The following is a 25,227-nucleotide window of genomic DNA, read 5'->3' on the forward strand; positions in this document are numbered from 1 at the left end:
ACTGGCCATGCAGTGCCTCAAGGCAGCATAGTTGACTTAAATGAAGCAAATCCATCTCCTTGTTCTCTTTTTTCCCCCATTGCGCAGAGCCTCTGCAGGCAGCCGTGGCCTCGGGCTTCGCAGCGCGTCCCGGGCTGCTGGCTGGAGGCTGTGAGCTCGCAGGGCTGCAACCTGCGTGCCGTCGCCTTGTAAAGCCGTTCCCGCGCTGTTTCTGCTAGGTTGTGCCTTTGAAGCCGTTCTGGCTGCTGGGATTATCTGCGCTGGGCCCCCGGCTCCTACTTTCCTTGCCCTGCGGCGATTGCCTGGCTCTTCCTTTGTCAGACCAAGCTATCAGTTCTCCGTCTCCCGCTGAAGAACTTTTATTGTCTTGGGTTGATATGAAAGCCCCAGATCGATGCAGGACGGAGAGCACAAATTACTTGGGTGTCTGTGGTATCTTTACAAGCCAGAAGCTTTGGGACTTTTTCCGTGACACCCCGGGGGATTTGTTCATCTTTTGCTTGGTCAATGATGGCATCGACATCTCGCATTTCTTCCTGAGAGCATGCAAACATCGATGTAGCTGCCAGAAACCTCTATTACTAAGTGTCTTTTACTAAGCAGATGCAATAAAGCATTAAAGGAAAGAGATTCATAAGAAACAGCTGGCACGCACAGCAGTCGCATCTGACTTGTGGGTTACAGCAAGCCGTGTTTACGATCAGTTTTGGGGATCGGTGTGAATTGCAGCCCCACAGTGCTGGTAACCAGATGGGCAGGGAGCCGCAGGGATCCCCTCCCCTTCAGAGGCAGCCCAGCACTTTTGATGAAGACGCTGTAACGAGGAACCGTTTCCCCTGAGCGCTCGTGTCCCCTTGCACCCCATGTTTTGCTCAGCTGCACAAACCGAAGTCTGCGCCGCAGCAGCGAGTTCCTCCGGGGATGGAAGATTGACCCAGCCTCAGGGAAGGGCCACTCTGGGGTTGCTCTGCTAAGGACCAGATACCAAGACGCCTGTCCTTTCCCAGCTTTCCGAACTATACCCCTGGCGTCTGCGCTCAGTGATAACTGCATCTTAAAAGCAGGGGAGCAAATAAAAGGCAGGCGATAGTTTGCCAAATTATGGAATTTCTCCTTGTGTGTCTCTGGGTGGAGGAGGAAACGAGGAAGGCAATTTCACAGCAGACGGCTTGGGAACGCCTCCTGCGCTCCCTCCCGCTCCGGCTATTTAGCCTCCAGGAGGCCCTGCCTGGAGCTGCCTCCCGCAGGACTCCATCCGCCCGCGCCGAGAGGGTCCGGCCTCCGAGACGATGAACTGCAGCAGGTACCCGGTGGATGTGAAGGCTGTAGGCGTGATGCAATGCCAAAAGCAGAAGGTATTTTAACCTGATTCCCCCCCCCAAAAAATATTATTTACAAATTAGGGCACTACAGGGCTTTTTCAGTGACTCTTACAGGGGTCTATTTCTCATTTCTATTGCAGTGCTGGAATTAGGGTATTATTATCTAGGACAAGAGGTCTTTTAGAGTTGTTTTTCAATGGTCAATATCATAAGAAAATGATTGTCTTGGATTCTGCTGTCTTTCTGAGGACAATTTCTTAAGTTGCTTCTCATTTCAACAATGATTGCTCACCTGCAGCCCTAAAATTAAGGGAATATTTTGTGTAGATCTAGTTTAAAATTTTGTTTTTAATGTGACAGTTTCGCAGCCTGAAACCAGAACTAAGCCAAAAGCTTGAAAGCATCTGATACCGAACAGCATGAATAAAAATGCATTTCTTTTCCCTTTTGTTTTTTTCAGAACTACATGATGTTTGTGTCCTGGTCAGATCGAAACAACATTCTCATTTACCGGACATTCGAAGAATTTAAGAGATTCCATGTAAGTGAAGAACTCCCTGAAAGCAACACTCGCATCCTAGGGAGGGAGGGAGGGAGGGAGGGAGGGAAAGGGCTCAGCCGTGCGAATGGGCTTTGAAGCACCATTATTCTCTCTTTGTGTCTCGCTTTCAGAAAGACCTGAAGAGAAAATTCCCCATTGAGAGTGGTTCACTGAGGAGATCAGACCGGACTATACCCAAGTTTAAAGGTAAGGAGGCTGAATCTTCCATGGACATCAAAGCCCAGCAAGCATGATAAAGCTGTTCAGGTAACAATACAGATTTCAGTCGCTGAGTCTGACCTTCTCTGAAGCAGATTAGCAAATAGCTTCTGCTCGTTGCATGGTATAACTGGATCATATCAGAGCACTGGGGTCTATTGTTGACTTAAAATAATCTAGAAAGACTTTTTTTGTAGACAAATGCGCTTGGTAGTACGCACAGTTTACATATTGGCCCAGGGCACCTAGGAACATTGACTTGTGAACAGAGATAAACTTTAGATACTCAAAAATTGTATCAGGAGCTATTTAAAATGATAGGAAGGCACAAATATTGACAGCCACTGTCTTGGCTCCTTACAGTCCGGGCTTGTGAGGAGATGGGTGCTGGGGGGGGGGGCACCACTGTGCGTAGGCGGAAGGTGCTGCTCTCGAGGCATCCAGGTCCGTTATCTCATACCGACTTTGCCTTTCTTGCTTTAAAGATGCAACTGTGAAGCAGAGAAAGAGCGGGAAGTTGAACAGGTCCTTGGAGAGATTAAAACTGCTGGAAACTTACTCCCGGGAGCTGCTGAAAATGGATGCTAAAATCTCCCAGAGTGAAAGTGTGATTCAGCTTTTCAAGGCACAAACCCAAGACTTAGATCCTTCCTTTCCTGAAAACAGGTATGAATATGTATTTTACTTGTTTGTATATCTCTATTCTGTAACATGTCTGTTTCATAGATGGATAGAAGAGAAATATCAGTTACATTGGAGTGGCAGAGAAAAGCAGTCAGTCTCTCTCTCTCTCTTTTTTTTTCCTCTTTGGGAACATTTGCCATTTTTTAGCACTGAAGTAGTTAGGAATGAGGAAAAAGGGAAGTGCTGGCAAAGGGGAAGGATGCTACTAGGTAACTCAGCTTTCTGTAATGACTGTTGCCCTTGTTCCTTGCACCTTTTCCTTTTATTCTGTTTCTTTCTTGATGATCAGTATGCCACACTCAGTATTTTCCTATTTTTCTGATTTCCCCGGCATATTTGGGCAGCAGAGCAGGGATAGGCTGCTGATTGCTTTGAGACCTTTGGGTTTTTCTGATGCCTAAGCTATTTTTTTTTAGTTTAGTACCTAGACTTGATTTCCCCCAAAATAAATAACAAACCCAATCTTCCATGTGGCTTTTCAGTAAACCAACATTAAACTTTATTTTTCAGTGTTGTGATCATGCCATCAGAAATTGGAGGGGAAAAGAAGAAACAGCCGCAGCAGCACCTCTCTATTACCCATCCACAGGCATCTCAGAGCTACAGATGTATTGAAACCTTTGAAACCAAAGACACAAAAAACAAGACTTTCAAAGTTGCTGAGAAGGAAATTGTTGAAGTGTTAATCAAGGACATGACCGGTATGTTTAATTAGGATTCTTCAGTTTCAGGGATGGATGTTGTAAGATTTCTAGATCGATTCATAGCTTGGCAAATGGTGTGTTTATAGCATCATTCGTAGCATCACTGGTTTGGGTGTGCGTTTGTGCACGTGATGCACTTACCTGGCTTTATCGAGGAGGAAAGAACAAGTGCTGGGGTCTTTCTAGTCAACAGAGGCAGGAATCTGAGCTGAGACTGGGCCTTATTCCCAGCCTGAGCTGGAAGCTTCTCAGACTTTGCTTTATGGACCCCAACGCATTTGCATGGTGGAAAACACCAGTCTTGATGGAGCTCTGCCCAAGTGTCAGTATGACATTTGCCAGTTGCTAAACTGGTCTGCAGAACTTCTCTGCTGTCTCCTTTTCATGGCTGGGGCAACCTGTACCCAGGGTTTATGGTCACTTCTCCTGTGATACTTGTCTACCTCTTACAAGTTCTTACAGACTTCTTTTTGCTGTTTGCCGCAGGGTGGTGGCTAGTGGAAAATGCAGACAAGCAGATAGCCTGGTTCCCAGCCCCGTACCTGGAAGAGATTGATGTCCACAAGGACATCCAGAATGCCTTGAGCTCAAAAGAAGAGGGTAAGTCTACTTAAAGCTACTGTGACCCAAACCTTCCCTTGCTGCCCTGAGTTCAGAACTACATTATGTTCCTCCCTCCACCCTCCTTTTTCCAACAGGGAGGAACAGTTCTGCAAAAAAAACCAACCAAACAAAAAACCCCCCCCACACACTTTAATCATTGGCTGAAGTCTCTGCCTGGATTTCCAGAGCTCTGAGGTTTTTAGTCATCTCTGCCACCGGCTGTGAGTGACTGAGCAAATAAATCACTTACTGGGACAGCGTTACTGTGCAGCTCTCTCCCGAACCCTGAGACTGCTGATCTGATGTTTCACAGGGACAGGGCATCTTATAGTGTTGTTTGTGTAACTATTAACTTTAACTTAGTAATATCCATTCACAAAAAAAATATTTACTTTTTACTCATGTAGCTAATAGTTACACCTGTAGCAGCATGCTCTGCACACTCAGTTTCCCCGTTGCTGAGTTACCTGCTGGTTTGCCCTGTCTCACAGTTCATGGTAGCTCACAGGTGCAGAACGGGGAACTTCTTGCATTGTTGGAGGATGGATCCCTTCCATCCCTGGATCCATCCAAGGGATGTATCCCTTGTAATTCCGCAGGGCTGCCTGCTCTCCACCTCTGCACCGGGAAGGGAGCTGTGTTCACAGTGGTGACACTCACCTGTCAGAGGGCCAGCACAAAACCTATCCTCTGAGTTCTTGTCCATGAAAGTCTCCCCAGGCTGCGCTTGTGCACTCAGCAAACAGGCAGCATTCTGGTCTATTTTCCTTCCACGCTTTGCCATGATTTTTTCTTCACGAGGCAGAAATATCTCCCCCTTCCTTCTCCAGGCAGCTTGTATTTTGCTGTGCGAGCCTATGAGTCTCAGAAGGCCGACGAGCTCTCTCTGAACAACGGGGTCATCGTGGAGGTAGTTAGGAAATCTGACGACGGCTGGTGGCTGACCCGGTAAGGAGGCTTTCCTGAAGCTGTCTTCAGTGCTCCCCAATGAGCCGGTTACCTGCTGCAGGTGCTCTTTGCCTGTTCCTCCCCCAGCAGTGCGCAGAGAAGCTCTCACTGTCCCCTGGCTAGGGACAGTTTCAGCTTCTTTATGTCCTGTATGCAGCAGTGGCAGAGAAGGGCCCTTTTCAGTGTTGCTCTCCATCCTGCCCCTTTCAGGTACAATGGACATACAGGCTACATCCCCTCCATGTGCCTCCAGCCCTACAAGAATCCTCACAGCAGGCTCCAGACCATCATGAGCTGCGGGCTCAACGCCTCCACCCCTAACCTCTCCTCCTCCCTGGGGGCTCTTCAGGCCCTGGACGAGGTGGCAGGAAAGAGCGTGGTGCAGGCTCGCCCTCCCCTTGACCAGACTGAAGGAGGGACTTCTTCAAGAAGCAGATCGAGATCTCTGCCCAGGGCCAGCTCCACTTCAGATCTGGCGAGTGATAGCTCGTCTCTCAGCTCAGGGAGCGAGCAGGATGGCAGGCCAGGCTGGAAGCCCGACTTATCAAGGTCTCTGCCTGAAGTCGAGCAGGCCAGGAGCTCTTTCCTGGGGAAGGCCTTGGTGACACACAACAGCAAGTCTCCACACCTCACCCACAAAGACAGGAACGATTCTGGCTTTGTGGAGTCATCTGCAGCTGATTTAAGTTGCTCCCTCGCTGACTCAGACTCGGCTGCCCATGTCCCCAAGGTGCCTGCGCGCCCCTCGGCCCATGAGATCCTGCAGAAGTGCAGCACCATCACGAAGCGAGCCATGCAGCAGTCAGCCTCCCGGCCGGCCCTCCTGCCCCTGCACACTCTCCAGAGCGTGCGGTAGCGTGCCTGCACCTCGGAGGGGCACAGCCGCTGCCCGGGCCAGCGCCGCGGCTGAACAAAACGCCAGCTACCCTCCTCGCCGCCGCTGCGGGCAGCTGGCACGAGGAGGGTCAGTGCTGGGGACTGCTGCTTTTCAAGGACATGGTGCTTAGCTCCTGATGGAACAGAACATGTCTGTGAAAGTTACTCAACCAGGTTGTGCTTACTCATTTTGCAGCTTGCAGGGAAAGGCCAAGGTGTGTGGAAGGGCTCTCATGCCTGGGAATGGTCAGCAGCTGCTGAATGGCTGTCAGAACAGAAAATACATACTGGCAAAATACATCTGACCTTTCCCTGTAGAGACTTCTGTGCAGGCACAGAAGAAAAAACAGTTACAGTATAGTTTGTTTCCTTACTGGGTAAGTTGTCTGGGGCCAGAGCTCATGTTGATGAATAAAACATCCCCCTTTCAAGGGGGTTCTGATATTTACTGAAAATTACAGTAATTCCTACCCCTAAACTCATTTGCTAAACCTGAATTAGAAAGTCAGAAAAATCTAAGACTTCTATATAGATTGTTACTTCTGATTTTAGTTAATCTTCCAGCTATCTGTTAATTTTTCTGAAACAAGCATTTTAACCAATGTGCAATGTTTTTGTATTGTTCTAGATTACATACATTTCTGTCTCTGAAATAAATAAAAAACATGTAAATATCTAGGAGGCCTGTTTGGTTTTTTTACACTTAAAAAATTTCTTAGTTGGGGAATTAAAATTGTGCTTCCTGGGCAGGGGGAGAGACCTGCTTTGGGCCAGAGTACATTTTGCCCAAGCAAAGAAACTTGTCAATGCTTAGACACAAAACTAATCTATACACTCTCCAGCTGGACTTTGGGACATGATACAACACTGCCAGTAGTGTGCAGGGATCCCACCTTATTACAGTGGATTTAAAGATTCAAAGAAAGGCTTGTTCAGAGCCAGGTTCTGCCTTTTCTCCAAACTAACCACTATCTTCTTGGCTCCTCCTGCAACATGCAGGACACTACGGGAAGACGGACATCAAAATTCAGGGTGTTAAAACGGGAAACCACAGCTTGAATGCAGGACTGATCCCCCTCCCACACACACACTAAGCCCCAAAGAGTCTGTAAAGAGATACTGGACTTGTTTAAATTTTTAAAATAAACTTTAAAAAATTATTGTAAAAAATACAAATATTCCAGTTGTCATGCATGGTGGGAGAACTGGCCAAGGCAGGCCCCAAATGGCTCAGCTCTCCCCTCAGGAGAGGGCAACTGGTAGAAGGGTCACAAAGTCACATCTTCCTGCTGGGATGCATCAGCCAGTCTCATGTTTTGCCACATGAAATCAATGAACATGGAGGCCTGCAGCAATCGGCTCAGTCTCTGGAAATGGCGCTCTGCAAAGAAAGAAAACTAATGGTTCAAACCACAGAAGGGGAAGTTCACCATGTGAAGGGGGTGCAAAATTTTCCTGTTCAGACCCAGGCAAACTGGGAACATCTACAGCATAGGAGGAGACCTCAGTCTAACAGACTGTGAAAAACTATTTGTCAGTGTTAGTAAAGAGGCCAGGAAGCGCCAATAATCACGTAGCACCAGGATCAGGATAACAGAACTCTTGGTGGTGTGAGAGCTCAGAGCTCAAAGGAGCAGAGGGCAGCTGAGATCACGTACAGTGAAGCACTAGCCATTTCATCACAGGCATGACCAGCTCTGAGCCCCCAAAAGATCCAAGAGGCTGCCCCACCACCGACCTGAACGCTCCCCCAGCGCGACTCACCGGTGTAAGGCAGCAGGGACTCCACAGCAGTTTTAATGCCCGAGTACTGCAGGAGGCAGTCCGGTGTTTCGTGCTTTAGGAGGGTTTCAATGACAGCCTGGGCCTCGTGGCAGTTCCGAGAGTTTGTATTCCACGTCACCACGAACGTTAACACCGCCTCTAGGGAGCAAGGAGGCAATCTGTACACGCTAGCTGTGCCGAGGACACGGGCATGTTGCAGGAGAGGCCAGGTTAGAAAGCACTTCTCCTGTCTTAGGGAGTAGTTCAGCTCCCACACACCGTGACTGACGAGCCTGGAGGGGTCAAAGAGCCACAGCGAGAACCCTCTCACAAGCCGTCCCAGGGATGTCCTAAGCAACGGGGTGGTAAGGAAGGCAAGACCCTTTGGGCAGAGGTGACTGAAGGAAAGCAGATTTTGGGGTGTGGCAGCTACAACTTGGTGATTAGCTCAGTGCACTTGTCTCCCACTGCAGGACCATCTCAAGTGATGCAGTAAGAGTGCCAAGGGACATGGCCATACCCAGAGGCTGCTCACCTCAAACAAGCTCATAGCAGTTTCTGGTGTTCGTCATGAGTGGCACCATAACAAAGAGACTGGCCCTGGGCAGCAGTCCTGCTCAATGGTGTTGGGAGCTCACTGGTGAAAGACAAGTCTAGGGAGACTCTTCCTTTAAACTGAGTTGAGAAAACAAGCCCCTCATCTGAAAGGTTTTAGCACACAAATCACATTGCAGCAAACCTTTTTGATCCTTCCGCAGCCGAAGGATGTTCTCTTCTAAGTGCTTTCTCCCATCGATTTCCTTGAGGATGGCTGCGAAAGAGAGAAATGAAGAGGCAGGGAAAGAAAAAGAATTTCAGTTCAAGAGCAAGATCCATGCCCTCCTTCTGCACTGAGGATCCTGTAGGAAAAAGCACGCAGTCCTGTCACAAGAGCCTGTGGACACGGAGAGAGGCCAACGCACTTCAGAAACACAGGCGCCTTCCCTTCCGGCTGTTCGAAACATGCAAGTGCTTCAGTATGCGATCTGAACATCCCTCTGTCAGCACAGGCTCTCTCAGGCATAAGAGTGGCTCCCGACATGCTGTTCAACCTGTCTGAGCATGCACCAGAGGAGAGAGAAAACTCCTGCCAGCTCACTGCATCTCTATGCAGAGCCTGGCTTGGCAGGAGCTAAAGCCACCACCCTGACACCCAGTGCTGCTGAGAGCCCTTCACCCAGCAGCTGATTTTTTAAATGAGCCCCTGACTCCAGGCAGAGAGAGACCAATAACAGGTAAATTTCTGTATAAATTCTGGGTGCAGGTTGCTACCCTGGAAATGAAAGCTGGCTTGACTTGTAACGCGAGACTTAGTGCTCCTCAGCAATCTGTCACGCTCAGAGGAACAGTGACATCTGATGTCCCTGCTGTGATGCTTCTGAAAGGCACCCACGGGCTGAGAGCAGGGAGACCGTTTGGTATCAGGAGCACTAAGCACGGATTTCACTTAGGACATGCGAGTGATAGGAGAAAGGGAAAATGAAAGTTCTCAGACAATTAGGCTTTGTAGTCTTCATCTACCTGGAAGAGATGATCTGGAAGGTGAGAGGCAAAAACCGCTTTCAGAGATTAACACGGACTCACCTTTGACCACCATTAACACCGTGTGTGGACGATTCAGAGAGATTGCCAATCCTAAAGCTTTGAGATATCTTTTCTCATGAAGCAGGTTAGAAAGCTCTTGTTCTCTGGAAAACAATTAGGATCAAGAAAATGTCAGAGGAATATTTGGTTGATGGAACAAAATGCTATGCAGAAGGTAGATTTGGCTAAAATAACACGCAGAAGTTTAATGCCAAGAAGTTAATACCACTTCCCAACGAACACTTCAGTACCCTCATTGTGCAGATAATTACCCTGGCTCGTTCAAGGGACTCCCTGAGCTATTCAGTGCTGGCTGATGCAGGAGGAAATGAATGATAATAGGTTTCAGCGGTCTGACCTGGCTTATCTCAGCAGTACGTAAACATGAAACTAATTGATCATCAAGCTGACAGTATTGTAGCAAGGCTTTACAGTAACTAAAGATAAACTACAAGGAAGATGAAGTGACTACTGCGATTTGACATCATTGAAACAGCTAAATGACGGAATCCATAGATCAGAAGGAACCGGGTGACTAAGTGTGGACAGTCTCACTGGGCAGAATTTGCCTTTTCACAGCCCGCCCCCAATCCCGATCCAGGATCAACTTACTTCATAATCTGCTCTTCCTGTTTGGCTTGTGCCTCTTCCTGTTCAATTTCAGTGACATCCTTTAACAAACCAGAATACAATCACGTCAAATCTTGCTTTAATATACGTGAATTTGTTTAGCCATCAAATGATTAGAAGATTAGTTTTTGTAGGAAGATCTTCAGGTCAAATAATTGCTGAATCTATCAACTCGCAACTTCCTTCCAAACGACCTTTAGAACACCAGTGCTTGGGCAGGCTGCTAAGGCCCATCTGCTGCTCTGTTTATGACACTGTCTGGGTGTGGCCAAAAAGAAACAGAAATGAGGATACACCTTACTGACCCAATTTCAAAGTGCAGAAAATGAGGGGAATGCGCATGTCATGCTGGAACAGGGTTAGGAACAAACCACTGGGATCCTGATCTCTGCACTGCATTCCGATTACTAACCGAGAGAAGAAACAGAGACTCCGTACTGTACCTTCCACAGCGTGATGCAGGAGTCACTGGACGCTGTCACAACCATGTCATCTTGCTTGTTAGAGTGAAGACCCCAGATTTTATCTTCATGACCGTCTAATGTTTTCACACACTCATTTGTTTTAATTGTCCAGAGTTTTAAGAGACCATCAGAACCACTTTTGGAAGACAAAAAACCCAGAACTAATTAACTCAGAGGATCATTAGATAGACCCATCCTTGCTCTGCCCTGCCTCCAGTACTGGATAAGCACTTCTCATTCCCTCGCTTTCCAAATAGGAGCAAAATTAACTACAAATGTCAAAAGAGCTTAAGAATCTCAAGCCATGTAGCTCTGAAGACAGGGCCCAGCTTTAGAGGCTCTCCAACAGCAGAAAAAGGCACTATCTTATTAAAACTCATTCCAAACAAGATACACTTCCTTCCCAGGGTTACTGAATTTTCCTCAAATGATTCCTCCTTGGAAAACCCTACTACTTATGTAACACCATAAGCTCCGATATTCCAGTCTCTCATATTTCAGCTTTTCTATAAGGAAAGGCAGCACAGAGGACAAACTGAGGCCCAGAAAAGCTACATTATTTCCTGCCTCTAGCTAGAGAACCAACCCTTTGCGGGTACCAATTCCAATTGCTTAACTCTTGCTGCTTTTCCCTTGCCAAAGGCAGTAGGGTGAGATGCACCCTTAGCTCTGCCCAGCTATAGTTATGTCACCAGCTCAGCAACATCAGTGGGGGTAGCTACAATCTGCAGCATAACTAGAGAACTAGAGGAAGATAAGTTAGTCCGTGCAAGAAGTTTAGCAGAGACAAGGGATTTTCCTATCAGATTTTCCAAAATGAAATCCATTGCTCAAGACTCTGCTCTGTTGTTGCTTACATTATCTAAGGGATTTCCTTTCTGATTAGTTTTAACATCTTTCTTTAGTGTACTGTCTTACCTGCTGAGCAGCTGTGTCCCTCGGCTTACAAAAATGATCTTCAGTACAGAGGCATCATGACCTTCAAAAGTCTGGAAAACAGGAAGTTCAAAAGAGTTGTTGCCAGGTTTTTCAAAGACAGCCCTCTCTAAGGGGACGAAATGTGCTCCTGCAACCCTAATCGGTAAGCTCCAATAAGCAGCCTCTATTCTTGGGACTTTCTCTTACTGTAGGTTGAAAGGGAAGAAAATGTCTTGTCCACATACCATTTTTTCAAAAGACCTGCTTGCATAAACTTGTTGCAGAACGTCAAATTGCAAGTGGTCTGAACAGTGAGACCAGCTGCCTAAGTCATCTTCTAAAAGCTTGATTCACCTGACACTGAGTGAAGCACGTACTCAGAGCAGTGAAGTCACACTGCTGGACAGAATAAGCAACTGCCTTCTCATTGTCTTAGCGAGATGCTGTCAGACTGTACAGAAGAATTTTTTGTGAAGACCGAGTGGCAAACAAACTTCTGTTTTTTTCCTTCATGGCTAACAGCTGTGTCAGGCAAAGCCAACCTTTCCAAAGCTGGAATACACTTTTCCCCTAACCACGTTGCTCTTTGGTTAGCTAGAGAAGAAAGATCACTTAGACACTGGGCAAATGCTTTTGTCCTGGAGCCTTCCAGGCAGCTCACGCATCCAAGATGCTGGATGGCTATCCCTTCAGCACAGCCACATGGCTGTATTTTATCTGCATTAACCAGCATATACCTTTCTGTAGCTGCCCTAATCAATCCTTATTTTATGCCAGGTTTTCCTAGAGCAAGGAGAAGTCTGAATTCTCATTACCTTCAAACAGCTGAAGTCCTGAAGACCCCAAAGTTTCATTGTCCCATCTGCTGAGGAGGTGGCCAAGATCTGATCCACTGGGGAAAACTGCACACACCAGATTCCACGCTTATGTCCAGTAAAGACACCCAACAAAGAGCAATCGGAACAGGACCACAGCTTGGCCAGCCGATCCTGTGAGCCTGTGGCAATGAGCTTGTCATTCGGAGAAACTGCCACGCTGTTTATATCCTGGAAAAGTCACACAAGAACAGAGCACAAAGCAGCTTAGGTCTGTTCTTATTGAACATTAGTAAATTCAGGGTGCAAAACAGGAGAGAAGGACTTAAGTGCCAGTGTTTGTTCAGCTATCCTGACATCCTCAAATTGCTCAGCTTTTACTTGTTTTGGAGCTAACTCATGGGACTGCTCATTCCTATTAAACTAGGAAATAGACACACTGTCAACCATATGATTGCCTCAGCATTAAAAAGATCTTAACCAGGCCTGCTTTACTTTTGAGAAGAGGGGAAAAGAAAGCCTGTAGCCCATTGAGTATAACTGAACAGAGGAGAGAATTGTGAGGATCACAGAAGACAGCTAAAAAATGAAAACAAAAGACAGACAAACAAGTAGCTTCAGTTGGAATTCCCTGGTCTTCACTTACAAGTAAGTCCCTGTTTCCTTCCCTGAAGTGTCAGGGATTTTCCGTCACCCACACTACCATCTATTTCAACTAATCCTGAACTTTACTTGCAAACTCCATGCTAACAGCGCACACCCAGATTTACCAGAGATATTTCTATAGAAAAGTACATTTTCAGGTCTGGTGGAGCTCTACCTTGTCATGACCTCTCTCAGTCATTTGGGCATGAAGGATTTCTGGACTGGAGATCAAGGCTGCTTTTGCTTTGGAAGTGAGAGATTCTGGGATATTCCAGACCTTGATTGTGCAGTCCTGGCTGCTGGTCACTACAAAGCTTTCTTTCAGTCTGAGGAAAAGAAAAAAGAGTGTAAGGAAAAGAAGTGTCAAGTGTAAGGAAGCAAAACAGTGGCTTCATCCGTGAAGGAAAAAGGCCTTCTCTTCCTTACCCTACCAGAACCTACATATGTTCGGTCACTGTGCTGGGATGTTAGACAGAGCACTCGAATGATCTTTCAAGCTCGCTTTCATTTTCCTGAAGTTCTTGTGATAGCCTCCAACAATTCAGACATTAGTCAAGAGCACTGCTAGCTCTCTTCATTTACACGCTCAGGTATACTGCAGCTCTTGAATAGGCAAGTCGGGATTCAAAACTATTAGACAGCTTGAAGAAAGGAGAAGAGCTGACTAACAGACATGCTATTCAAACAAGCACCTTCACATACACATTCTGTTTCCCCTCCCCTTCCTTTCCAATTCACTTGGGCTTTACCCATTGACTTATCCAGCCTCTCTTCCTGAAGAGGAACAGAAGTTATACTGACAGAAGTGCAAGGTCAACAATTTATGGACAATGCGTGTCCAAAAAAATTTCCTTCAAACTCAAAACACCATGACAAGCTGGCACAAGGAGCGATGAACAGCATGGTTCAGAGGCAGGCATTCACCAAAACATTTATCCTGAGCATCAGCAGAGCAGGTGCAACTCATGCTTGCAAAGGTAGCTCTGTCCAGTCTTTATTACCTTGAGCAAGAGACAGCGCCCACCCCATGCGCATGACCCAATCCTTGGGCCACACAGATCACTTTTCCCTCTTTGTTCATCCGCCACACTCGAAGGCTTTTATCCTGTAGTGGGAGAAGAGAAACTGCTGTGCTTTTCTGACAAGTGATCGGTCTCATGCATTTACCACATCTGTGAGCCTGGCTATTCACTGTTTAAGCTAGAACCTGTGCCTGCATTCATCAGAGCATCTGAGGACAGAAATGGCCAAGTGGGCAGCACTGCAGCTTGGAGGTTTACTTCTGAGTATATTGGGCCAGTTGACACCTTTTCTTCCAGTACTTTTTCTTGCCCACAGCTCCCCAATCGCTCACTAATGACATCTCTGAACTCCCAAGCATTTCTTGCTCTTGCATGGAGAACGAGGCACTTCCTTTCAGGCTATTAAACTACAATCAATCAACATTTTCCCAGGAAAAATGTTAAGAAAAGGATAGTGGAAGAACCTTATATTTTGCATAGCAGATAGGAATTTGCATCTGAACAAAAGCCCTTTCTGGATCACCAAAGACAAATAAGAAAACTACCCATAAAGATCACTAGAAAAAATTTTCATTGAATGAAGAGAAAAGCTTCTATACCTTAGCACAGCTTACAAACATCAGGCCTTTTCTGAAGACATCCAAAGCAAGAATTGTTTCTAAACAGATGAAGAAGAAACAGCTGAATATAAAGCAATTGTGTAATCGGACAACAGAAATGCATGATTAATACGGAGTCTACTGCTTCCTGATTGAGGCACAGAGCTTTGAGAGACTTTGGAACATATCTGCATGCATTACAAAGTGACTGGCTGTTTATGGCATCAGTGTGAATCTGTCACCTGTAACCACAAAACAGCCTTCAGGGCTAATGCTCACCTACCCACATCTTTAATTCAAATGAATCTCTCTGCTAGTAAAAGTGACTGAACTGATAGATCTGGGAAAGGAAAACTAGTGTTTGCAAAATCAGGACAGCATGATTATATGCTTTCTCCATACCACTGCAAAAGACTGTTGTGATGCTGTTCCAGAGAACTCAAGGACTCCAGTCTCCACGTAACAGTTAGAGACAAGCTAGATGCAGAAACATCTTCACATCTCCCTCCCACCCGCAGCAGAGCTGCCCACACACACCTGTGTGGCCATAGAGGATCTGGCAGTGTGATGTTGCTAGTTCAAACACTTTCAGCTGAGGGCTGTTGGTAGCCACAACAATGTGAGAATCAGCAGGCCCAAGGAACTTCACATCCAGAACCTCATCATTGTAACCTGCAAACTGAGGATGTTGGAACAGTTTAACAGGGAGAAGTCAGCTGGTTAGAGAAGTACCAAATGGCACCGTGCTCAATGAGGCTGCATTACTGTGACCTCTTGTTTAATACTGCATGAGAAAGTTTTATTAGACATAAGCTGGAGCACAGAAGGACTTCTGGCTAGACCTATTCTGCGCTTTTCTTTTGCCTATTTTTGTTTCTGTGCAATATTCCTTCAAACAACCCTACCAGTGAAACTGACTTTATGGCTTGTAAACATATACAGGAAGCAAGAAATAGTTCAAGGACAGGTAGGAGAAGAGGGAAGCCCTGGACAACGCTGTCACCAGAAGCAGAGCTGATCCTAAAATGTGGATAAAGGAATGGGAAAAGGTAGACCAAAGACTGTTACCTGCTTCCTGAGCTGAAGAGTTGGAGCATCATATAAAACAATGTTGTGTTCCATGGACACTGTGACAACCTCGTTCCTCCCAGGCACAAGCATGCAGTGGGTCAGACTGCGCTCGCTGGCCTCCTCCTTGGATTCCACAGGCTCAAAGGGCACAGCCTGGGTAAATACACAGGCAGCTGTGGCAACTTCCCAGATTTTCAGGATGCCTAACACAAATGATGATATAAATTATCTGTTGGAGCCACTGTTTTTGACAATGATCATCCAAGTGACATCAAAACAAACCCTGGCCTCGTCTACTGAAAAAAAGCTAGACAGCTTTACGGCAAGACAGCTAACTGGTCCAATTACAGTGGTGTGAAGGGTCACAAGAATTTTCTTCTTCGGTCTAAATCAAACTTTTCTAATCAATTTGTCAATCACAGTACAAACAGCATGTCTAGCTGCAAACTGTGACAAAATATACATAGCTAAATCAAGACTGCACAGTGCGCCTGAGCAATCCATTCATCCACCACTGTCAGAGGAACTCAGGAGAAGGCTCTGCTGTACAGCCCTCAAGAGTTCAAACCAAGGCTTTTGCCACACAAAGAACGCACATTCCCGCAATAATGGCAATGCAGGCCTAAAGCACAGTTCTTTCTCAGCCTCTAAATCAGGCAAGGACACAGCACAACACTCACCTTTGCTGCCAGCTGTGAGAAAGTGCAGTCCTTGATTCTTCACACCCAGCTGAGAGAACTCTCCTTTTTCAGGTAAGAGAACAGCAGCTTCCACACTCTGTAAGAGAGTTGGACAAGGACTGGCTGAGACTTGAGGGACTGGAGTCCCGTTTCAACAGCCACACACACAACATACTCCACTGCCCCAGACGGCATGGCTGTGTAGGAAAGGCAGGCAGATACAACACAAGAATAAAGTTTTCCTCGTGACTGTCTTTCCTTCTGCCTCCAGCACTGGGAAAGCAAAGGCAGTGGCAGCATATATTTTCTCATGCTCCCCAGAAACAACTCCGCTAAGCAAGGAGAGAATGAAAACAAACACCTTTGGAACAGAGCTTAATGACTTTTGTAAAGTACAAGGGAGAAAAGGCCTGATTTCACAATACATAGAAACTTAAAGAGAAAGCAGCGTCATGGGAACAGTGACCTAGAAACTACAAAGGATCTCAAAGGCATAAATGAAATGTGATTTTACCTCATAGACGGGGATGGTTCGTTTAGTTTCTCCAGTTTTCAGGTTCCACACCATACAGATTTTATCACGGCCAGAACTGCAAGTTAAAAGAGAGTTTCAACGTCAAAACCATTCACCTCAGGCTCTGAGTGCAATTTTGAAAGGAATTCAACACCCTTCTGAAGAGGCCCATAATAAAAGAAGACAGAAGCCTTCCACATGGTGGCACAGTTTTGTCACCAGGAACACTAGTGCCGAGAGCGCCAGTCACCTGCTTATACTGCCATGCCGGGATTGAGCACCTTCAGCAGTCTTTCCCCTCAAAGGACAAATTTCCCAGACATCACAGAAATGCCCTGTCTCTGGTAGGAGGCAGGGTGAATGGGACAGAAAGGCTAAGCCTCTACAAGTTTTTACCTGATGAGTGTATTTCTATCTGCAGCAAAAGCCAGGGAGGTGACAGCACTAAAATGGCCACTCAACACAGCAATGCACTTGCTGGAATTCAGGTCCCAGATTCGGATTTTGTAGTCCATTGAGGAGGAGAAAAGTTGCAGACGTGAAATATCAGGATGGAACTCAACAAGGCTAGACAGAGAGAGATAGACTTGAATAGGGCAGGAATAAGCTCTCTGGCATCCCCTCAGCTTTAGCCCAATATTTAAATATATATTCTACACAGAATGTGACAGATCAATTAACCTGAACTTATACTAGCGCTTCCTTTGTAAGACTTCATTTATTCCTCTTCCACCCACCAGGGAAATTTTCAACTGTTCTTTGCTAGTCTTACACTTTAAGTGCATCAGTTACCAAGCACAGATATTTCACTTGGATCCCAAGGAACACCTTGACCAAATTGTTTCCTCTCTAAGCTAAGGTCAGTTTTAGCCCTGCTCCTTCACTAGGCACCTCAAAAAGCAGGAAACAGGAGTCTGGGACATGCTCTGAATGGTGCTTTACATTCCGTTAACTCAAGACATCCACATCAGTCCTAGTGTTCAGGCATCACACTAACACCAGAAGACTGGAAGTGACTGATCAATATGACTCGTCCTTACTGTACAACTCCTGAAGATCCTTTCAGGTTGTGTGTGCAGTACTGCTTCACCATATCCCAGATCTTAATGGTGCTGTCACAGCCACCTTGGAAAAGAAGGGTGTAAAAGAGTGAACTATGGAGAGGAGAAACACAGGAAGTCCAATATATCAGCAATTGTAAAACTTCACAGATTACGAAAGCAGCAGAGTAAAATGAAACCAGTAACAACCATCAACACCAAGAGGAGCTCAAGGACTACTTTACACTTTCAGAGCAATGAGCAAAACCTGACTGCTCACAGGCAAGGAACCTGAAGTACAATTAAGTTACATGTCCTGCCTGCCCTCCTCCATCTCCAAAGAGCCCCAGTTCTATATTGCGATAAGCAGGCCACACTGCTTTGTAGATTCCTTATACTTATCAACATTTAATTAATATGTTTTAGGTAGAACATTAGAACATTAAGTATCCTCGTTAAAAGTGAGGTCTTGATAGACTACCTAGGCAAAATCTCTTCTGATTTTGTCTGCATTCAAGAGATCACTAAATCACTGTGTCAAGATGGACTAAAGTATTCAAATTCTGTAAAAGCACAACGGGCATTCCCATTGCATGACCATGAAATAGGACCGTACCTGTGGCTAACAACGTTGAAGTGGAGTCAAAGGCCATGCTAGCTATTGGTGCTACATGCACTGCTTTCCACGTGCGAACACACTTGTTCTCTCGCCAGTTCCACTGCTTCAGCAGCAGGGCTCGGCTTCCTGTCACGAGGATCTATCCAAAAGCAACACAAAGGAAGCTTAACTATTAAGCAAATTTTGTGCAGCGCATCAGCATGCATGTGGACACATGAGAGGAGCCAGAAATAATTCCGGACATAAATGCAGCATCAGCTAATGCAGTCTCTACACATACATACAAAATAGATTAAATTGCACTTCTGTCCCTGGATCAGTCCCCTATCCTCAGCTGCAAATAAATGTAAAGGTAGGGATCATTCCCATGTCTGATTTGAACCCAGACTGGAAGCCACGTGGAAGCACCCAATGACACTACACAGATCTCTGGAAATGGACAGTGCTCTCAGACAGACTCACAGGCAGACAGCGCTCACCAGCTTTACCAGGAGACCAATAGAGCAGCAAAGAAAAATGCAAAGCAAATACATACCTCATCATCAGGGCTAAGAACAAAGGAAGTAATATCCTCTTGATCATCCTATAAAATTAGAAGGAAAAGACAGTTAAATCCTCTGTGCAATGCTTCTGAGGGCTCTCAGCACTCTTTTCTGCCTGCTTCCATTGACACTGAGCACATCTAACAGCTCTCCAGTTGTGCTTACACAGAGCACCAATAACAATGTCTGGATTCAGATACATTTCTCATCTTCCCATCTAACTTTCACTCGAGGGCTTCAGAAGAGAAGAACAGCTGACAATAAAAGTAAAATACCCTTGGAGGCTTCCAAAACATCCAACAGTTTCAAAAGTCACCAGACATTGGAACTTCTCACCTGTTCAAGGCTGTGAAGAACAGCTCCTGTTTCTATATCAATTATATTCAGCTTGATCCCGCAGGGGCAAAACATGAATTTTCCATCTTGGTTTACCTGGAGGGAAGAGAAGGGAAACCAGTAGCATTTACAGAACCAGAGAGAGGAAGGGTTTTAAGCAGCCGCATCATCATTTCAGCTTTCCTTTCTCAAGACTTAGAGAGAAGAAAAGTCACTCTTCCTACCTGAACTCGTCCTCCTTTGTAGAAAGGCTCGATTTTCCGCGATATGGCATAGCTGAAAGGAAAAACAAGCAACACGTACCACGGCAGCTCAGACGAAGCGGCTCCCGAACGCCAAACCCGCCGGCGGCTTTGCCGCACGCGCTGGGGAAGGGCACCGCAGCGAGCTCCTCACCCCCGCCCCAGGTGACACCCGCCCCCCTCGGTCCCGGGAGGGTTCGTTCCCCCTCCGCCCCCCGCCCTCACTTGCTCTTGAAGCGCACGGAGCTGCTGGCGGCCCCGGCCGCCGCCATGTTCCTCGCCCCGCGTGCCGGCCACTTCCGGCGCTCCCAGTTGCCATGGAGCAGGGCGGAGCTTCCGGCGCTCGCAAGTGACGCACGAGGCCACGCTGGGGACGGAGACGCCCGGCCGCCATCTTTGGCGTGGCCCCGTGCACGGCCGCCCGAGCCCCGCTCCAGGCCGCGTTCCCGACCCAGCTCTAGGGTCAGGCTACCAGCTATACAGCCGATATGCAAGTCCCCCTTGGAACAGCAGCAACTCTCAATAAACCGTTTCTCGGTGCTTCAAAGCAAGCAGCTTTCCAGCAAAACAAAGCAGGAAAGTGGCTTTTCTTCAGACTACATAAGAGCTCCAAAGAAAGACTTCAAGAACAAGCTTTCACATAATTAGTATTTTATTGCATATAAACATATACAACTCCTTTGGTACACTGACATTCTTCCATAAAGATCCTAAAGTGTTCCAAAAGATGTCCCAGATGTGCATACACCACCATCCCGTGACTAGAGATGCTCCTCTCCAATCTTCCCATAAAACCTCGTTACAAGGCAAAATCAAATCCTGCCAACAATTCAGAGTTTGCCTGGCACTCTGATCATGACCCCTCACCTTTTAATTAACAAAGGCAATATTGATAATCTCCTTTAGAAGTCCCAGTGGCTAGATAACACTCAGGCTCCACTGTGAGGAACAACAGCCTTTCCACAGTCAATGAAATACTCCTCACAGACCATTTGGGCATCACAGGAATACAGGCAGCCCTGTCCCATTAGAGTGCTTTTACAATTTTGTACCTTACATTATGCACCATTACAGCCTTTCCTTTGTTTTGTAAGGCTCATCTGCACAAAAGCATCAAAAAAGAAGACCCCAACAATCACCAGGAAGAGGTAAGGTAAGTGCACAGTGCCACACACCACAGGCTGGGCAGCTCTTACTCAGAAGGACAGAATTAAGCACAATTTACAGCCTGTATGGATCAACACTATGTCCAACGCAACCAACACACAGGCTCATTGCAGATTGTCCTTCTGGGACGCTCAACACTCCAGGGTCACGCCTCAGGTTGACACAGCTCCTATAGGAAGAGGAAAAAGGCAGCCCTCAGAAACAGCCGTTACCACAGCGACAGCAAGTCCTCGAAGGCCGCTCACCCCCGCAGTGCTCTCAACAAGAGCAGTTATGGGAACATGGGTTTCACTCCCCACAAACCAGCACCGTGGGCAATAAGCTTAATGCTCCCTATGCTATGGGCACAGTTATCTCACCAGGGGCCACAGGAGGCCAGTGGTGACTTTCAGACCGTGCCCGGCACACGCGGCCAACGCGATCCGCAAACCGCCTTCCCCAGGCCCGCCCCTGCCCACGACACCAAGAGCCCCAGCATCACAGGCGAATTTTAAAAGCAGCCCCAGAACAGAGGAAGAAGCACAGCACAGGCCCCACCACACTCCCCTCACCAGCGCAGCCCCCACCTTACCCACGCCCTGCATTGCCCCTACTGCACTTCGCGCGCCTGCGCGCCCTTTATATAGGCCCTGCCACGCATGCGCGAGCCTTGCGCATGCGCACGCCTCAATGCCGGTCTGCCTACCCCGCACCCTGTATAAGGCCGCGGCCGAACGCGTTCTGCTCCGGGTGTGTATTCCTCATTCATCGCGCGGGGTTCGCACGGCGGCCGGTGCTCTCGCGAGGTCTCTGAGTATAAATACCGAAAAGTAGCAGCGCGCAGTCTTCTACTCTGAGAGAACACGTAAGTGTTACGGGGAGGGATGGCGGCGGGCGCGGCGCGGCGGCCTCATCCGCGCCCATCGGGGCTGCCGCCGGCGCGGGGCGGCCCGCCCCTGCCTGGGCTGGGGCGCTGCCGCCGCGCCGCGGGGCCATTTCCCGCCGGCGGGGGGAGAGGGGCAGCGGGAGCGGTCTTTTGTCTAACGCAGCCCCTTCTCTGCCCTAGCAAATGGCGGACGACGCCGGTGCTGCGGGAGGTGCAGGAGCCGCCCGAGGGGGCTTCCGTGGCGGCTTCGGGACTGGGCTGCGGGGCCGCGGGCGCGGCCGCGGTAGGGGCCGTGGGAGAGGCCGCGGGGCCCGCGGAGGCAAGGCCGAAGACAAGGAAGTAAGTCGGGGCGGGGGGGAAGCAGGGCAGGACGGGGCTGCCGGACTGGGCGAGGGCCGTCCCGGGCGGCGGGGCTGTGGCAGAGCTGGCCGCTAGTCACGCTTACAGAGCTCTGCGTGAGGCAGCACGTGTTCGTCTCCCTACCGAGACCGTAAGGGAAGTTAGAGGTGAAAGGGAGCCCGGATAGGGCAGTTCCCGCGGGGTGCTGGGAGCTGGTGGTGCTGCCCATGGCCCTTGTCAGCTAATTTCTTTCCTAGTGGGTTCCTGTCACCAAACTTGGTCGCCTGGTCAAGGATATGAAGATAAAGTCTCTTGAGGAGATCTATCTCTTCTCACTTCCAATCAAGGTGAGCTTGTGTGAATGGTTATTCAGCATGTAATGCACAATAAAAACTTAATAATCTGAGTGATAAAATTGGCAGTAGCAGCCGCATTTACTAATTGGGGAGTTCAGGTTAAGTCTGTTGTAGTTCATTGTTTAAATCAGTAGAAGTTAAGGAGTGATGCATTTGGTTGGAGTAAAGTATAGTGTGATTTATATGCTGTATTCTGCCTCATGTTGAGATGGTAGCAAAGTGATCATGTTTTTCTGTAATAGTTCTGCTCAGTATTAGTAGGGAAAAATGAAGATTTAACTTGCTATATTGGACTGTCTAACAAACTGGAATAACTTTATGCCTATGAAGTTTTGCTTATTTTTGTATCACTTAAAATACTTGTGTATAGGATTGCTGAACTTACATTGCAGGACCCTTGCTAGCTATATCTGGTTTAACTGAAAAGTGCAGCTTTGTGACTGATAAAATGACTGGATCTTGTAGGAATCAGAAATCATTGATTTCTTCTTGGGGTCTTCTCTGAAAGATGAGGTTTTGAAGATCATGCCTGTCCAGAAACAGACTCGTGCTGGTCAGCGTACCAGGTTTAAGGTAACCTTTTTGTTTTATTTCTTGTTGTGTATCTTGGAAACTTGGCATGTTTTGACTGCTGCTTTTTGATGTCATACTAGTAAATTAGTTTAGATAATCTTTGATACTTCTCTGTGGCTTATAACAGATGCTCAGATATATAGATCAATTTGTGTAACTCAGAGATTGTTTTAATTTTAAAGCTCTAGTAATGCCTTTAAATGATGTTACAGGCTGCCCTAGCATGATTCCAGGTTGTATTTGTGCAGTGATGCTGGCTGTGGTGGATAGAGGATTCTTAGATGTAGAGAGGGAATGCTGTTTGAAAATTACTGGGACTTTTGACCAGCCTGAGGCTGTAACAGGGATTTGAAACCCAGTCCTTTAGCCTTAGCTGTCTTTGACTTAAGGACAAGAGTTGAGGAGGGAAAATGGGCTGTGCTTTGGACTATGTGCTCCACTGTGTAAATTTTAGGAGGTAGAACTTGTTTTAATATGTACTTGCTCGTAGTGAGCTGTGAGTGTTACTGCTGAGCATGTACTTGGGGTAATCCTTGGTGAGAGCCTGATGGACTGTTTCAGCCACTGCTGAAAGCTTTTCTTTTAATCTTAGGCCTTCGTTGCTATTGGAGACTACAACGGCCATGTTGGTCTTGGTGTCAAATGCTCCAAAGAAGTTGCAACTGCCATTCGTGGGGCAATCATTTTGGCTAAATTGTCCATTGTACCAGTACGGCGAGGCTACTGGGGGAACAAGATCGGCAAGCCCCATACTGTACCTTGCAAGGTAGGAATGTCTCGCTGTGGTGTTTCAGTGATTCACACTTCACTGTGATTGGAGAATTGCAACCTGTTCTCTCTGCGTAGGTTACTGGTCGGTGTGGATCTGTCCTGGTGCGTCTGATTCCAGCCCCCCGTGGTACAGGGATTGTATCTGCCCCTGTTCCCAAGAAACTGCTGATGATGGCTGGTATCGATGACTGCTACACTTCAGCCAGGGGCTGTACTGCCACATTGGGCAACTTTGGTAAGTTGTAGGCTTTTCCTCTGTAGCCTAGCTGTACTGCCATTTTCCTGTCACTGACAGGAACATGAGATAATATTTTTCATAGTACTACTTAACCTGTGCTTGTAGCATTCAAACAGGAGTCAAGACTACTTCTGGTACTTTTTACAATGCAGGTTAGTCCTGCTAGAAGTTATTCTGAAGTTATGAAAGTGCTAATTATAAGAAATTGTTTTTTATGTATTAAAAATCTCCCAAATCTGCGCGGTTACACTTGGTTGAAGTAGTGTAATTGTCGTAAATGGAGAGAGAAAGAAACTTGAGTTTTTTATGTATAGCAGAGGGACCCTGCTATGGTCTCCCTGTTTCATCTTAAATTCTACAATTTTGGAGCTCTATGTTGGTACAACAGAGCTGGTTTCTTTAATGGTAATCTGTAATGTTTGCCTTTTGCCAATAGCTAAAGCCACCTTTGATGCCATCTCCAAGACTTACAGCTATCTGACCCCTGATCTCTGGAAAGAGACTGTGTTCACCAAGTCTCCTTACCAGGTAAGAGTATAAAACATCTACAGTTCACAGCTCAAATTCTACTGTCCCTACCCTGTCAAATTCAGGAGTTTGCACCTTTTGACCCCAGCACTTTGTAATTTATTAATAATGGGAGAGTAGAGTTGCAGTAACAGCTGTCTGCAAGGTAGGGTACCTAGCATGTGATTTTTCAGTGTGATGGTGACTGCCTGTGTCCACATTCCTTTATTAGGCAAACAGGAGCCCAGTTCTGTTTCTAGGCTCTAAAATGCAGACTGGCCCTATTAGAAATACTTGAGGCTAAATGTACCTCAAAAAATCTAAAACCACTTGTGCCTGCTCCTGGCCCTGTAATTGTCTCCTGGATTGTTTGGAGGGTGGTTTTGAGTTTGCTTTAGTTGCTTGCTTATACATGGAATTCTGTTTAGATGCTAATCTGGGTGATGAAAGCTAGTCTCTGTTCCTGCACAGGTGAGCACCCAGTGTGATCATAAGCTGCATTAGATTTTTCATTAGAAAAGCTAAATGGGTGGTTATTTGATATGTTTCGAATATAAACATATAAACATTGAAAATGACATTTCATGAACAAAGGAGAAAAAAGGAAAGAGAAAAGCTTGAAGGACTAAGCAGAAATAAGCTGTATCTGAATGTTTCCCCCACCTTGTTGAAAAGGGATCCACTGCTGTGAAGTAGTTTAAGAAAACAAAATGCTGCACTTTTTTTTTTTTTTCCAGGAGTTCACTGATCATCTGGCTAAGACCCACACCAGAGTCTCAGTGCAGAGAACCCAAGCAGCTGCTGTGGCAACTACTTAAGTGGTTTTTGTACAAGACAATAAAGTGATCAGCGAACAAGAAATTGTGATTGGATTGATTAGTATGTTTAATGCAGAGAGATTAAATCTCTGTTGGGGATTTGAGTAGGTTCAAGTCCATATGCCAGGGCCTGAACATCTGTTGAGTGAAATAGAACATTATGTGACTGATC

General features: G+C 46.8%; 3 protein-coding genes, 1 long non-coding RNA gene and 2 other non-coding genes across 7 annotated transcripts; 3 read left to right on the plus strand and 3 right to left on the minus strand.

Moving 5' to 3' along the window:
* Positions 1 to 205: 205 nt before the first annotated feature.
* NOXO1 (NADPH oxidase organizer 1) lies at positions 206 to 6,573 on the plus strand. Its single transcript, XM_026095223.2, has 8 exons — positions 206 to 1,355; positions 1,783 to 1,863; positions 1,995 to 2,070; positions 2,568 to 2,748; positions 3,277 to 3,467; positions 3,957 to 4,070; positions 4,904 to 5,021; positions 5,232 to 6,573. The coding sequence occupies exons 1-8, from the start codon at positions 1,290 to 1,292 to the stop codon at positions 5,875 to 5,877; spliced, it is 1,473 nt and encodes a 490-aa protein (XP_025951008.2). The 5' UTR covers positions 206 to 1,289; the 3' UTR covers positions 5,878 to 6,573.
* A 449-nt stretch (positions 6,574 to 7,022) lies between these two features.
* On the minus strand, positions 7,023 to 19,767 carry TBL3 (transducin beta like 3). 2 transcript variants are annotated; one of them, XM_026095222.2, is made up of 22 exons: positions 19,647 to 19,767; positions 19,404 to 19,455; positions 19,180 to 19,275; positions 18,837 to 18,884; positions 18,299 to 18,440; positions 17,683 to 17,767; positions 17,039 to 17,209; positions 16,643 to 16,718; positions 16,129 to 16,225; positions 15,446 to 15,651; positions 14,915 to 15,056; positions 14,378 to 14,436; positions 13,758 to 13,861; positions 12,932 to 13,082; positions 12,112 to 12,342; positions 11,297 to 11,367; positions 10,358 to 10,514; positions 9,897 to 9,955; positions 9,285 to 9,388; positions 8,401 to 8,472; positions 7,662 to 7,820; positions 7,023 to 7,278 (listed from the first exon to the last, which is right to left on the minus strand). In XM_026095222.2, exons 1-22 carry the CDS (start codon positions 19,691 to 19,693, stop codon positions 7,166 to 7,168), a joined length of 2,442 nt encoding a protein of 813 aa, XP_025951007.2. In that variant the 5' UTR covers positions 19,694 to 19,767; the 3' UTR covers positions 7,023 to 7,165. The 2 variants fall into 2 exon arrangements, with proteins under 2 accessions (XP_025951007.2, XP_064376115.1); XM_064520045.1 differs by lacking the exons at positions 7,023 to 7,278; positions 7,662 to 7,820 and adding an exon at positions 7,849 to 7,954.
* A 288-nt stretch (positions 19,768 to 20,055) lies between these two features.
* Positions 20,056 to 21,239, minus strand: LOC135329915 (uncharacterized). Its single transcript, XR_010391561.1, has 2 exons — positions 21,160 to 21,239; positions 20,056 to 20,757 (listed from the first exon to the last, which is right to left on the minus strand). It is a non-coding gene; the product is annotated as an uncharacterized LOC135329915 (long non-coding RNA).
* LOC112980445 (small nucleolar RNA ACA64) lies at positions 20,858 to 20,985 on the minus strand. Its single transcript, XR_003258425.2, has one exon. It is a non-coding gene; the product is annotated as a small nucleolar RNA ACA64 (small nucleolar RNA).
* Positions 21,240 to 21,274: 35 nt separating the features above from the next.
* Positions 21,275 to 25,098, plus strand: RPS2 (ribosomal protein S2). The gene is made up of 8 exons (XM_026095220.2): positions 21,275 to 21,432; positions 21,634 to 21,792; positions 22,050 to 22,139; positions 22,614 to 22,721; positions 23,314 to 23,487; positions 23,568 to 23,727; positions 24,167 to 24,258; positions 24,975 to 25,098. The coding sequence occupies exons 2-8, from the start codon at positions 21,637 to 21,639 to the stop codon at positions 25,053 to 25,055; spliced, it is 861 nt and encodes a 286-aa protein (XP_025951005.1). The 5' UTR covers positions 21,275 to 21,432; positions 21,634 to 21,636; the 3' UTR covers positions 25,056 to 25,098.
* On the plus strand, positions 23,955 to 24,093 carry LOC112980444 (small nucleolar RNA SNORA64/SNORA10 family). The gene has a single exon (XR_003258424.2). It is a non-coding gene; the product is annotated as a small nucleolar RNA SNORA64/SNORA10 family (small nucleolar RNA).
* Positions 25,099 to 25,227: the final 129 nt, after the last annotated feature.

Source organism: Dromaius novaehollandiae, chromosome 14 (assembly GCF_036370855.1).
Source record: "Dromaius novaehollandiae isolate bDroNov1 chromosome 14, bDroNov1.hap1, whole genome shotgun sequence".
Lineage (NCBI taxonomy): Eukaryota > Metazoa > Chordata > Aves > Casuariiformes > Dromaiidae > Dromaius > Dromaius novaehollandiae.

Excerpts from the sequence above, each read along its gene's own strand:
- RPS2 (XM_026095220.2), top strand. The coding sequence starts at position 21,637 with ATGGCGGACGACGCCGGTGCTGCGGGAGGTGCAGGAGCCGCCCGAGGG. Across the intron at positions 21,793-22,049 it reads GCAAGGCCGAAGACAAGGAA|TGGGTTCCTGTCACCAAACT; the intron begins GTAAGTCGGGGC and ends TTTCTTTCCTAG. Across the intron at positions 23,488-23,567 it reads CCCATACTGTACCTTGCAAG|GTTACTGGTCGGTGTGGATC; the intron begins GTAGGAATGTCT and ends CTCTCTGCGTAG.
- TBL3 (XM_026095222.2), bottom strand. The coding sequence starts at position 19,693 with ATGGCGGCGGCCGGGGCCGCCAGCAGCTCCGTGCGCTTCAAGAGCAA. Across the intron at positions 19,276-19,403 it reads ACAAAGGAGGACGAGTTCAG|GTAAACCAAGATGGAAAATT; the intron begins GTAGGAAGAGTG and ends TCTTCCCTCCAG. Across the intron at positions 9,956-10,357 it reads CCTGCATCACGCTGTGGAAG|GATGTCACTGAAATTGAACA; the intron begins GTACAGTACGGA and ends GGTTTGTTAAAG.
- NOXO1 (XM_026095223.2), top strand. The coding sequence starts at position 1,290 with ATGAACTGCAGCAGGTACCCGGTGGATGTGAAGGCTGTAGGCGTGATG. Across the intron at positions 2,749-3,276 it reads CCTTCCTTTCCTGAAAACAG|TGTTGTGATCATGCCATCAG; the intron begins GTATGAATATGT and ends TTTATTTTTCAG. Across the intron at positions 4,071-4,903 it reads CTTGAGCTCAAAAGAAGAGG|GCAGCTTGTATTTTGCTGTG; the intron begins GTAAGTCTACTT and ends TTCCTTCTCCAG.